This window comes from Aotus nancymaae, unplaced genomic scaffold (assembly GCF_030222135.1).
Source record: "Aotus nancymaae isolate 86718 unplaced genomic scaffold, 86718_ANA_hifiasm-v0.15.2.pri h1tg000131l, whole genome shotgun sequence".
Taxonomy (NCBI): domain Eukaryota; kingdom Metazoa; phylum Chordata; class Mammalia; order Primates; family Aotidae; genus Aotus; species Aotus nancymaae.
Window position 1 is genome coordinate 1870736 of NW_026988546.1, and position 13907 is coordinate 1884642.

Genomic DNA, 13907 nt, shown 5'->3' on the forward strand with positions numbered 1-13907 from the left:
GAAAGAGACAAACTTCAGTAATATTCCTGCCAAAAAAGCAAATTCTGAATCAAATAATGAGTAAATATTAGAAAACTCCAACTGGTTATTTATTTACTTATTTATCTGAGATGGAGTCTTGCTCTGTTACCCACGCTGGAGTACAATGGCGGGATCTTGGCTCACTGCAACCTACGCCCCCAAGGTTCAAACGATTCTCCTGTCTCAGCCTCCAGAGAAGCTGGGATTACAGGGGCATGCCACCATGCCCGGATAATTTTTTGTAATTTAGTAGAGATGGGGTTTCACCGTGTTGCCCAGACTGGTCTCGAATTTCTGAGCTCAGGCAATCCACCCACTTCAGCCTCCCAAAGTGCTAGGATTACAGGTGTGAGCCACTGCATCTCACCCCAGCTGGGTTATTCTATAAAATAAATGGCATCTACTCTTCAAAACTGTGAAAGTTCTAAGAAGTAAGAAAGACAAGTCAATTGTTCTACATTAGAGACTAAAGAGATGTGAAAATGAAATATGAGGGTTAGAACTCTGGACCCAAAATTTCTTTTCTTTTTAAAATAAAAGACGTTAAAGGGACAATTTACAAAATTCCATTGAGGCGTCTTGATTAAATAGCAGTATGAGACAGTCTTTATTTCCTGAGTTTGATGAGTATATGATGATCTCTAAAACAATGTTCATGTTTATAAGAAATATACACTGAAATATTTAGGGGTAAAAAAGCATCATGTCTGCAAATGATTTTCAAATGCTTCAAAAAAATTACAAATATATGTACAGGTATGTATAAAAAGGTAGCTATGGGGAGGGAAGGAAAAGGAGGGAGTTAGAAAAGCAAGATTAGGAATAATAAAGCAAACATGGAAAAACATTAACAAATGGGCAATCTGGGTCAGGAGGACATAAGAATTACTTGTACTTTTTTCCATCTTTTCTCTAAACTAAAATTATTTCAAAACAAAAGGTAAAATATTAAATGCAAAGTTAAAAATAAAGTATACTTCTTGTAGATAGAATATGCTTGGGTCTTGCTTTTTAAATATAATCTGAAAATTGGTGTTGAAATTATTAATTTATCATAGTTTTTGATATGTTTGGGTTTAAGTCTACCATATTGCCATTTGTTTTCTATTTTTCCCATTTGCTTTTTATTACTCTTGTTCTATTTCTGCCTTGTTTTAGATCAACTGAGTATTCATATAGTATTTCATTTTATCTCCATGACAAGTTTATTGATTTTAATGTTTCCTGTGGGGTTTATTTCAAATTACCACAGTTTAACTTCAAATAATATTGTATTACTTTACATATCATGTAAAAACCTTACAACTCAATTCTTCCATACAACCTTCTCGTCCTTTGTGCTGTTATCCCACAGGTAATATATACATACATGTTATAAACAATCATTTTTGTTTTAAAAAGTCGATTATCTTTTTCTTAATCAGAAAACTTTTTTATATTTTTCCACATTTTTTTGCCTTTTCGGTAGTCTTTATTCTTCATAGGATTTGTGTTTTCACCTGAAACGGTTAACTACCTTTAGCCTTTAACATTTCTTAAACTGCCAGGTTACTTAGCCACACATTTTCTTAGTTTTGTCTGAAAATGTCTTAATTCTTTTGAAGGATATTCCTGCTGGATACAGTGATTCAGATTAGCAGTTTTTCCTTCTGGTACCTTAAAAATGTCATTTCATTGGTTTGGGGGTTGCATTTGTCTTTGCTGAACAACCAACAGTCATTCTTATCTTTGTAAGAATATATTTAGTTTTCTTCCCTGGCTGTTTCTCTATTTATGACTGATTTTCAACAACTTGAATATTATCTGGCTTGGTGTGACTTCCTGTGTTACTCTTGCCTCAGGTTTATTAAAGTTCTTCGACAGCAACTCCCTCTCCAAATTCCTGGGAACTCAACTGCACATGTGTTAGACTGCTTGCTACTGCTGTACCAGAAGTCACCAAGGGTTTACTTGTTTTCTAATCATTTTTCTCCCTGTGCTTCAGTTTAAATTACTGCTGTCACTGCCTTCAAACTCATTAAGCTTTTCTTTTGCAATGTCTAGGTTGTTCTTAAGCCTATCCAGTGAAATGCTCATTTCAGAAACAGTATTTTTCAACTCTAGAGGCTTTTTTCTTTTTTATATTGTCCATTTTCCCTCACTGCATTCATGTCTTCCTTTAAATTGCTGAACACATAAAATTGATGCATCAAATTCTTTGTAGGGAGACAGGCATTACTTGGCTGCTACCAGCCCTCCTCAAGATAAGCCTTTGTAGCACAGAGCCTATAGAAAATGTGATCTGCCAATGTTCTCTGGCTGTTAAACACATCCAAATAGCTCTGGAGGATATCGGAGACACCACTTCTAATGAGGTTATAAAGCATGTATGTTGATGAAATGACAAAATGCAATCGACTCTAAAAGAAAGCAGTGCTTTTGAAGAGGGTGTTATAATCAGATGCTGTAAGCCTCTCAGGGTTTAGTTGTAGGGGGGTATCAAGGTACCTAAGGTACATGTAAGTGGTCCATATGGTTATCAGTCTTTCATCATCAGCGAAACAATTTGCCAGGCCCAAGTCTGTAAGACCTTTATCTTAGACTTCTGAGCCTCTAGAACAGTGAGAAATAAATGTCTGTTGTTTAAGCCACCCAGTCTATGGTATTTTAGCATCCTGGGCTCACTAAGACATATGTTTTAGTGCTTAACCCAGTCCCATACTCAATTTGCAAACTTTACCCAATTCATGATCCTGGTCACACACACACACAAAATGTAAATTGTGATAGTTATAAATTGTGTCTACAAATCTTCAAATATTCTTGCCATCAGGGGAGCTCTTTCTCCCTACTCTTACCTTGAATCTAGGCCAACCTAAGTGACTGCCTGACTAATAGCATATGGCACAAGTAATATTATGAGCTCTAAGGTAGATTAAGGTGATACAGCTTTCACTAGTTCCCTTTGGGACATTCACTCTTGGAGTCCAGCCATCATAACTAGGAGGAAGCCCAAAGTAGCCCATGTGAAGACCACACAAAAAGGCCTACATATAAGCATTCTAGGTGAGAGCCCAGCTGAGGTCTCAGCTAGCAAACTAGCATCAACATGTAATGAACATCCCTCCAGCTCCCAGCCATCAAGTCATTTCCAGCTCTGAAATCTCCCCAGCTGAGGCCTCAGACCACAGAGCAAGACAAGCTGTCTTTGCTGTCCCCTGCCTGAATTTCTAACAGAGTTTGAGAGCATCATAAAATGGTTATTTTATATCACTAAGTTTTAGACATAATAGATAAGTAGAAATGAGGTGAGAATATAATTATGTACTGATGTAAATTCTTCATTATACTAGGAAAATACTTAAAAGCCGAGATCTTGATCACTAATGAACATTCTCATCTTCATAAATGTAGTGCAGCCTAGTTCCACAGCTAATTTCCTAATTGCTGGAATAAAGGATCAAGGAAGAAGCACAAGATAACATGTGTGCTTTTCTCACCATTGTTTTGGCTCTCGATGTGTTAGAGAGTTCTAGAGTTCTTAAATGGTCCAGCCAAGGAGAAATCAGGCTAGACATGCAGTGGTTTGGAGACAACCCACGTCAGTGTTAAATATTTGGGCAGGGTTCACAGATAGGGCAGGTCCCACTAGGGCATGTAACATTAGGGAGAATGACAGAACAATGGGGAAGAAGGGCCATGTTACTGCAGAGATGACAGAGTGAAAAGAGAAAAAATAGTGAATACTGAAGAATTTTCATTATTTATGAGGTAAAAAGTTTTAATTGTCCTACTTACAATCTGAATACTGTGTATTTCTCTCTCAAAACAAAATTCTTTGTTGATGCAGTCTACATTTCGCTAGCCTGAAGACGTTCATAGATGTACTTTAAGCATCAAGGCCTAGGAAGAACAAATGCTTCCCTGTTCCTGCTAAATCAGAACGGAAGCTGCAGTGATGACAGCAAGGCAGGGGCATCTTCCGTTGCCATAGACACTTTGGTAGCTAAGGGTCTGATTTCAGTGGATATTTACATTTTTAAAGATAAATTTGCTTTGCTGTCATTTAAGGAATAAACATATTGATAGAAAAAGTACTTCTACAAACACATACTGTAAAATAACTGGGTTCTTAAATCCATGATGTGGGCACCTTACCTGAAAACCCTATTTACACCACTGCCAGCCTTCCAACTGTTACTAAAGGGCACTCACTAGAACAGCTACTGAGGCCTGACCAGTTGTTTCTGGCAAACAGAAAGAGCAACTATACCACTATGCTGAACCTTCTAAGTTAACTTCCTTTACATTTATGGTCCCCCAGGGAACAATCATTAAGGGCTGGGGGTGAACACAAAATAGCTGCTGGAGGGACTGTTTCATCCAACTCAAAAAAGCCCTCACTCACCTTTAGTTACTAGAACAGGCTTTCAGGGGATATGGAAAGAGAATCAGCACAGTATCTTCAATTGATACTGTCTCTTTACAGATGTGAGAAAGTACTGAAAGACCAAAGAATTTAAGTGTGAGGAGGCAGAAAAAGTGTCTCCAAATTCACATGCATGTACCTATTTTCCTTAAAACCTGAGGTAAAACAACCCCCCTGTTATCATAGGGAAGCTGTGTTTAAAAGGGGTCTCTCCGAGTCACAAGACCAGGTTTCACCGGTCTGAGATCCTCCTCTGGGGGCCTGACAGCAGACCCCTGGTAATTAAGGGCAGCAATGGTCAGTCCATTAAAAGCAGGGATAGCCACAAGAGAAGCCACTAAGGAGTTTACAGCTTATCCTCTCACAAAGAAAGGGGAGTTTCAGCTCTGAGTAACAGCTCTTCATACGGAGCAGTGGAAGCATACTACACAACTGCATGACATGCACATTCAAACTTAAACTTGGTTTCCCACAAACAATACTTAGAAGTAATCATATAATGTGATTTACAATTTGCTATTCCTTCTTCACCAAAAACAGCTAGCGGAAAGAGGAGTGGAGAACCACAGGAATCCCCCAGAAGGAACTGAAAGTATGTTAGTTATCTGACTAAATATACTTACCTTTTCTGCTGATAGGAACTGAGTCCAAGTGTTGTCTCCGTCTGTAAAAGGAAGAAAATAATGATTTAAAAACTGAAGCCAAATATTTATACTACAGACACACAGAATATCCAAAATATTCTATTTTAGTTTCAACATTCATTTTATACCTGCTTGGATTTTCAGGTTAAACCTGGTCTCCAAATCACATACAATGACGATCAAATTGTAAACACACATGAAGTAACAGAAAGTAATGTGATGGATTTTTAAAAGTATGCCAAACTGACACATCCTGAGAACAGTCCCTATGACAATCACTTCGTGAGGCTGCTGTGCCTTAGACTGTTCACCTCTTGCTAACTGCATGCCAGTGCTGGTGGTAACAAGTCCTACTATCATGGAACTCAAGGTACAGTGGGTGGTGTGTGTGAGGGAGAGATAGCTATTAAAAAATACATATTTATATAATGAAATAGGATTATCAAAATATTGGAAAGGTGCTGTGAACAGGAATAAACAGTTGCCATACTTAAATACATCATGAGGGAAGGCCTGTCTGAAGAGATAATATTTATATAAAAACCTGAAGGACTAAAAAAAACAGTGTGGCAGCGGGATGGGTGGTGGCAGAGGAAAATAGCACATGCGAAGGCCCTCATAGAGGGCAGAGATTGGTATGCTCAAGAAACAGATGGCAGGTCTATCTGCTGGAGCTGGGAGAGGAGAAAATGGGGCCGGAGGGTTAGGCAGAGGCCAGATAATGCTGTGCCTTGTTAAGAAGCCATGGCAAGAAGTTTGGATTATGTTGTACTCTAAATGCAATACAAGGGGTCTGAAGGAGCAAGAAAGAGAGAAAGAGACAGACATGGTCTGCTTTAGGTTTTAAAGATAAGGAAGACAAGAAAAAGTAGGAAGTTGGAGGCAACAGCTGTATTCAGGTGAAGGAAAGAAAGTTCTTACTGATGTACCAGAAAAGGCCAACACTATAATGAATACCATCAGTGAAGTTACCGCAAAAGGTTATCTGCTACATCAAAAGGAGAAAAAACAGAAGTGTGGCCTTATTTTTTCCCAAGAATATATATTATTTTGAAATGGTATTTTGGAGACTGTTTATGCAGAAGATGTGGCAGGTGTAGAAAACTGTCTTAATTATTTGAAGGTGCATACTAGGTAAAGTGTAAGGGTGTCTGTAATTTTCTTTGAAATGTCTCAGCAAAATAATGTGTGTGTGTGTGTGTGTGTGTGTGTGTGTGTGTGTGTGTATAAAGCAAACACCGCAAAATGGTAATAACTGTTGGATCTGAATGGTAGATGAGTTGGTATTGGTTGAGCTCTTCTATTTTCTGTACTTAAAGAAAAATTTCTTTAACTTTTTATTATGAAAATTACATATATTCACCATGCAATGGAGAAAATATTTGCAAATCAAATATCTGATGAGATTAAAATCTAGACTATATCAAGAACTCCTAAAACTCAATAACAGAAAAACAACCAAATTAAAAGGTGGGCAAAGGACTCAAATATTTCTCCAAAGAAAATACACAAATGGCCAGTAGGCACTTAAAAAGACGCTCAACATCACTAACCATTAGGGAAATGCAAATCAAAACCACAGTGATACCACTTCATACCCATTTGGATGACTACTATTTAAAATTTTTAAAAGAAAACTCTTGTGCATCGTTGATGTGAATGTTAAAATGGCGTAGCCACTATGGAAAACAGTATTGTGGTTCCTCAAAAAAACACAGAATTACCATATGAGCCAGCAATCCCACTTCTGTGTATATACCCAAAAGAACTCAAAACAGGGGCTCAAAAAGATACAGTATGAACCCAGATTCACAGCAGTATTATTCACAACAGTTAAGGGGTAGAAGCAATCCAAATACCCATCGACAGGTGAACAAATAAAACATGATTTATACATACAATGAAATATGATCCAGCCTTAAAAAGGAAGGAAAATCTGACACATGCTACAACAATGGGTGAACCTTCAAGACTAAGTCTACATTTATGCTAATGAAATAAGCCAGTCAATTAAAAGACAAATACTGTATGATTCCACTTATGAGGTATCTAGAGTCATTAAGTTCATAGAGGTAGAAAGTAGAATGGTGGCTACCAGGGGATAAGGGGAGGGAAGAATGGGGAGTTATTGTTTAGGTTTTAGTTTGGGAAAATAAAAAAATTTCTGGAGCTGGAAGATGGTGATGGTTGCACAACAATGTGAATGTATGTAATGTCACTGAATTGTACATTGGTTAAAAATGGTTAAAATGGGCCAGGTGTGGTGGCTCATGCCTGTTAACCCAGCACTTTGGGAGGCTGAGGTGGGCAGATTACCTGAGGTCAAGAGTTTGAGACCAGTCTAACCAACATGGTGAAACCTAGTCTCTGCTAAAAAAAAATAAATAAATAAATAAAAAAAAATATATATATAAATAAATAAATAAATAAATAAATAAATAAATTAGCCAGGAGTGGTGGTGGGCGCTGGTAATCCCAGCTACTCAGGAGATTGAGACAGGAGAATTGCTTGAAGCTGGGAGGCGGAAGTTGCAGTGAGCTGAGATTGCGTCACTGCACTCCAGCCTGGGCGACAGAATGAGACTCCATCTCAAAAAAGAAAAAAAAAGTTAAAATGGTAATTTTTATGTTACGTCTATTATGCGACAATAAAAAACAGCAACAGTAATCAAGACAGTGTGGAACTAACATAAAGATTGATCAGTGGAATTGAAAAAAGTCTAGAAACAGAGCATATGTATAAAGTTATTTGGTTTTCAACAAAGGGATCAATGAATTAAGTGGAAAAATATACATCTTTTCTACAAATACTGAAACAACCAGATACTATGGTTTCAAAATGTCCCTGCAAAGTTCATGTGTTGGAAACTTAATCCCTCTGCCTTCAGGAATGGATTAATGTCAACTCTGCCCTCATGAACAGATTAGTCCATTAATTATTATTAATTACCTTTTAATCTATTAATATTGCTATGGTGGGAGTGATTTTGTTTAAAAGTAAGGTCTCTCTGGCTCTTTTGCTCTTGCCCTCTAGTCACGTGATGCCCTTCGCCACGTTATAACACACTGAGAAGACCCTCACCAGATGCCAGCACCATACTCTTAGACTTCCCAGCCTCCAAAACTGTGAGCTAACTAAACATTGTTTCTTTATACATTACCCAACCTGTGGTATTGTTATAGCAACAGAAGACAGACTAGGACACCAAACAAACCTATGTCATAAAAGGAAAATGCTCTTTTATCCTTACTTTACACCATGTACTCAAAATAATTTCAGATAAATCACAGTTCTATGCATAAAACCTACATTATAGAGCATCAACAAGAAAACACAGGAGACTATATTTGCAACCTTGGAACAGAAAAGATTTCTTCAACAAAAAAATCACTATCAATAGAAGAAAAACTGATAGACTAAAGTTAAAATTAAAAACATAAACTCATCAAAAGATTACATAATGAAAATGAAAAGGCAAATCAAATACTGAGAAAATATTTGTAAATCATGTATCTGATGAAGGACTTATATCTTGAATAGATGAAGAACTCATGAAACTGAGTAAGAAAAGGACCTAATATTTTCAAGTGGGGAATTATACAAATGTTAACTCCATACATGAAAAGATGCTCAGTATCAATTTTTAAGAAAAAGCAAATAAAAACTGTAATGAGATACTACACACATATTTTAATGTCCAAAATTAAAAAGAATGCCCATGCAAAGTGTGGTGAGAATGTGCAGCAACTGAACTCGCACATGTTGCTGGTAGGAATGTAAAATAGACCAACCACTTTAGAAAAAGCTTGGGGATTTCTTCTATTATTATTATACTTTTAAGTTCTGGGCTACATGTGCAGAACAGGCAGGTTTGTTACATAGGTATACACATGCCATGGTGGTTTGCTGCACTCATCAACCCATCATCTACATTAGGTATTTTTCCTAATGCTATCCTTCCCCTAGCCCCCAACCCCCAACAGGCCCCAGTGTGTGATGTTACCCTCACTGTGTCCATGTGTTCTCATTGTTAAGCTCCCACTTATGAGTGAGAACATGAGGTGTTTGGTTTTCTGTTCTGTGTTAGTTTGCTGAGAATAATGGTTTCCAGCTTCGTCCATGTCCCTGCAAAGGACATGAACTCATTCTTTCTTATGGCTGCATAATATTCCATGGTGCATATGTGCCATATTTTCTTCATTCAGTCTATCACTGATGGGCATCTGGGTTGGTTCCAAGTCTTTGCTATTGTGAATAGTGCTGCAATAAACCTATGTGTGCATATGTCTGTAGGGGGGAGATCCTCTAAGTGCCGAAACGGAAGCCAACAGCCTCAGTTTATTTCCATATAAATAATGAAGAAGAAAGTAACTAGAAATATAACTGTAGTAGTTATTAGTTATTCATAGGTAATCTTAGTTATTCATAAGTGATCTTAATTCTTTTACTAATGCCTCTCAGGTCAGAAGTGTGAATCTGGGTCAACATTATGAAATGAATGACCCTAAGGCAAGATGCTTTAAGCCCTCTGTCGTGCCTGCATAAGGGCTGCTAGAGGGCACCTTGGCTGAGTGGCAGTGGCAGCACCAACGCCTGGGAAAGAGCCCACTGTCTAGCCAGCTAGGGAAGGAGACGTCCAAAATAGCTGAGATGTTTCCGACCTCGGAGGATTTAGGAGAAAACTCTGCTTCTCCAGGCTCTTGCAGTAGGCCTGACGCTGTCAGGTAGGCTGGTAGACATCCGGGGGCTTAATTGCCTCTATGTGATGCTGTGCTTCAGTGGTCACGTTCCATGTCAACCTCAAGATCTGCTCCTGTGCCTGGTTCCTTTTTTCTTGTAAGAATTAATCAGTAAAAGTAATGTAGATCCTAATGTCTTTGTGACGAGTATGGAAAAAGTGCTGACACATTATGCCCCTTACCTCATCTTGGCTACAGAAAATTCCTGAGCCCTTACCTGCATGACACGTGATGTACTTGGGCCTATCCCTGCCATACTCTCTTTTACCCTGCCCCCAGTTGTGGACCACCAAAGCCACGCCCTACTTACGCCCTACCTTCCCTGCCCCCAGCTTTTGTACTCAATAAAAGTCAGAGTGTGCGGACACTCAAGCCCACTGCTGGTCTCTGCAATTTGGTTAGCAGTGGACCCCTGGGCCCAAACTCTTTTCTCCATCTCCGTTTCTTGTGTCTTTTACTTCTACAATTTCTTGTCTCTGCATCAGCAGGGAGGGGCTCACAGAACCCTGTAGGGCTGGACACTACATGTGTCTTTATAGTAGAATGATTTATAATCCTTTGGGTACATAACCAGTAATGGGATTGCTGGGTCAAATGCTATTTCTGGTTCTATACCCTTGAGGAATCACCACACTGTCTTCCACAATGGTTGAACTAATTTACACTCCCATCAACAGTGTAAAAGCGTTCCTATTTCTCTACATCCTCTCTAGCATCTGTTGTTTCCTTTTTTTAAAATTGCATTTTAGGTTTTGGGGTACATGTGAAGAACATGCAAGACTGTTGCATAGGTACACACATGGCAGTGTGATTTGCTGCCTTCCTCCCCTTCACCTATATCTGGCATTTCTCCCCATGCTATCTCTCCCTAACTCCCCACCCCCCCATCCCTCCCCTAGTTCCCCGCAACAGACCCCAGTGTGTGATGCTCCCCTCCCTGTGTCCATGTGTTCTCATTGTTCAACACTCGCCTATGAGTGAGAACATGTGGTGTTTGATTTTCTGTTCTTGTGTCAGTTTGCTGAGAATGATGGTTTCCAGGTTCATCCATGTCCCTACAAAGGACACGAACTCATCGTTTTTTTATGGCTGCATAGCATTCCAGGTGTATATGTGCCACATTTTCCCTGTCCAGTCTATCATCGATGGGCATTTGGTTTGGTTCCAAGTCTTCTCCCTGACTTTTTAATGACTGCCATTCTAACTGGCATGAGATGGTATCTCACTGTGGTTTTGATTTGCATTTCTCTAATGACCAGTGATGATGATTTTTTTTTCATGTATTTGTTGGCTGCATACATGTCTTCTTTTGAAAAATATCTGTTCATATCCTTTGCTTACTTTTTGATGACTTTCTTTTTCTTGTAAATTTGTTTAAGGTCCTTGTAGATTCTGGATATTAGCCCTTTGTCAGATGGATAGATTGCAAAACTTTTCTCCCATTCTGTAGGTTGCCTGTTCACTCTAATGATAGCTTTTTTTTGCTGTGCAGAAGCCCTTGAGTTCAATTAGATCCCATTTGTCAATTCTGGCTTTTGTTGCCATTGCTTTTGATGTTTTAGTCATGAAGTCTTTGCCCATGCCTATGTCCTGAATGGTACTGCCTAGGTTTTCTTCTAGGGTTTTTACAGTGTTAGGTCTTACATTTAAGTCTTTAATCCACCTTGAGTTAATTTTTTGTATAAGGTGTAAGCATGGGGTCCAGTTTCAGTTTTCTGCATATGGCTAGCCAGTTTTCCCAGCACCATTTATTAAATACGGATTCCTTTCCCCATTGCTTGTTTTTTGCAGGTTTGTCAAAGATCAGATGCTGTAGATGTGTGGCATTATTTCTGAGGCCTCTGTTCTGTTGCATTGGTCTATATATCTGTTTCGGTATCAGTATCATGCTGTTTTGGTTACTGTTGCCTTGTAGTATAGTTTGAAGGCAATTTCTTAAACATACACCTACCATATGACAAATCACTCCACTCCTAGATATCTGCCCAAGAGAAACAAAAGCATTTGTCCATACACTGACTTGTACATAAATGTTCGTAGCAGCTTTGTTACAGCTCAATACTGGAACAGCCCAAATTTCCACCAGCCCAAACTTCCATGTATCCAAGTGAATAAAACACATGAGTTGTGTTATATTCATATAATGGAACACTACTCAGCAATAAAAATAAGCCATTGATACACAAAATGACACCGATTAATCTCAAAATAATTATGCTGAGTGGAAGAACCCAGACCCTCAAAAAAGTACATTCTGTATGATTCCATTTATATAAAGTGTTTTAAAATATAAACTACCTGATAGTGACAGAAAGCAGACCAGTGGTTGCCTAAAGATGAGGAGGGTAAAGGGATTCCACCAAGGGGCACAAGTAGACTTTTGAGGGTGATAGGTATGTCCATTATCGTGATTGTAGTAATAATTTCACTGGTACATAAATATGCCAAACTTTTCAAATTATGTAATTTAAACACATGCAGTTTATTGTGTGTCATTTATACATCAGTAATGGTTGTGACAGAATTCTAGAGCATGAGAAGCTGTGGTCTCACACGAAGTCTACAGAAAAGGAACTGAGGAAGTCTATCACTCCTGTGCACTTTCTTCAAGGGAAATAAATTACCATGAAGACAGACTCTGACCACTGAAATTACTCATATAAAGACTCACAAATGAGGAGCCTGTCTTGTGAAAAATAAGCAGATACTCGATGCAAAGGAACTGTGGAAATAAGGTTAGAAAAGCAGAAAATAAATGTTGTTTTGGAAGTATAAGCCACAAAAGAAAACAATAACCACTTAACTGTAATAAGAATAAATATCTCAGAACATGCCAAGACAACCTTAAATGTTGAGAAAATAAGGAAGATCACAATAGACACTATTTTGTTTCTGAAGTAATTTGAGAAATAAAGGCTTAAACATATTTTACAAGTGTATCTGAAAATTGAGCCCCTATATCAAGAGATTAAAAACAAAACAAAAACTAATATTAATGCATAAAAAGTGAATGAAAAACATTAAACACATCTACAGTGAGAATAAGATAAACTCAACTGTTTAAATAAAAGACAATAAGATTGCATTAAACAACTGAAACCCAACTATAACGACTTCATACAAAATGCAGAAATGTCAAAAATGCAGAAATGTCAAAGGTCAAAGAATAAGCAAAAATAAACACTGAATAAGGATAAAAACGAGCAAATAACGGTTACAATATTAATAACTTCACAATATAAAGATATGATATGTAAAAATTGTTGTAAATCAACAGTGAAAAGGAAAAAAGGAAATGGGAAAACCAATGTTGTGACTGAAACGTAAGCAAAGGGCAAGAAGACAATTCACTAAAGAAAAATAAATGGCCAATAACCATATGAAAAAGATGACAACCTCACTGGACACTAAAGCAATCTCCAGAAGACAGGGAAATTCCATAGTTTGCCATTTGACTGGCAGGGACTTTTGAACTTCATTAATTCACATCCAGAGATAAGGATCTACTAAGAGTACTCGGAGCCCTAGAAAATGCCCATGTTGTACATTTTTTAACCTTCTATCAAACATGAGTCACTCCTACAATGTTTCAAAGGAAATTTCACTGAATCACAGAAACTTTACTAATTCTTAACTTGCTGCAAATTCTCTTCACATTTCTTTAGAACAGACAACCAGATATGAAAACAGGGGTGTTGTTTCACCTCAGGTGTGAAGGAAAATATGTTCATGCATGTGAATTTGGAGACACCTTTCCTATCTCCCCACCCTCAAATTCTTTGGTCTTTTAGTATCTTCCTATCCACAATTCAGACTCCATGCTTCTGTCATACTTCAGGACTTCGGTTTCAACCTCACTCCTCACTAGGCTGCAGATACCAGATAATCTGAGCACAGCTTCTCTCAGAATGTACTCTCAACTTCAAGTAGGATATGTGGGAGGAAAATGGACTCTTCTTCCAATCAAATACACCAGCCTTGGCAAAAATATAAGTGATATGCTTTCAAATATTGTTAAATTCTTTTATAAAAAGAACACATCTGATCATTTTACCCCTATAACTCAGTGGTTCTCAACTGAGGGCAATTTTGTT

At 38.0% G+C, this 13907-nt stretch overlaps 1 protein-coding gene across 3 annotated transcripts in view; it reads right to left on the reverse strand.

The window, feature by feature from the left end:
• TMEM131 (transmembrane protein 131) overlaps positions 1 to 13907 on the reverse strand; it is a 244367-nt gene that overhangs the window by 135420 nt on the left and 95040 nt on the right. For 2 of the 3 annotated variants that reach the window (XM_064371422.1, XM_064371424.1), the window contains exon 3: positions 5053 to 5093. In XM_064371422.1, the coding sequence (XP_064227492.1) occupies positions 5053 to 5093 (41 nt within the window). Of the gene's footprint in view, positions 1 to 5052; positions 5094 to 5201; positions 5380 to 13907 lie in introns of those variants that run through there. The other variant, XM_064371423.1, reaches the window with a different exon arrangement.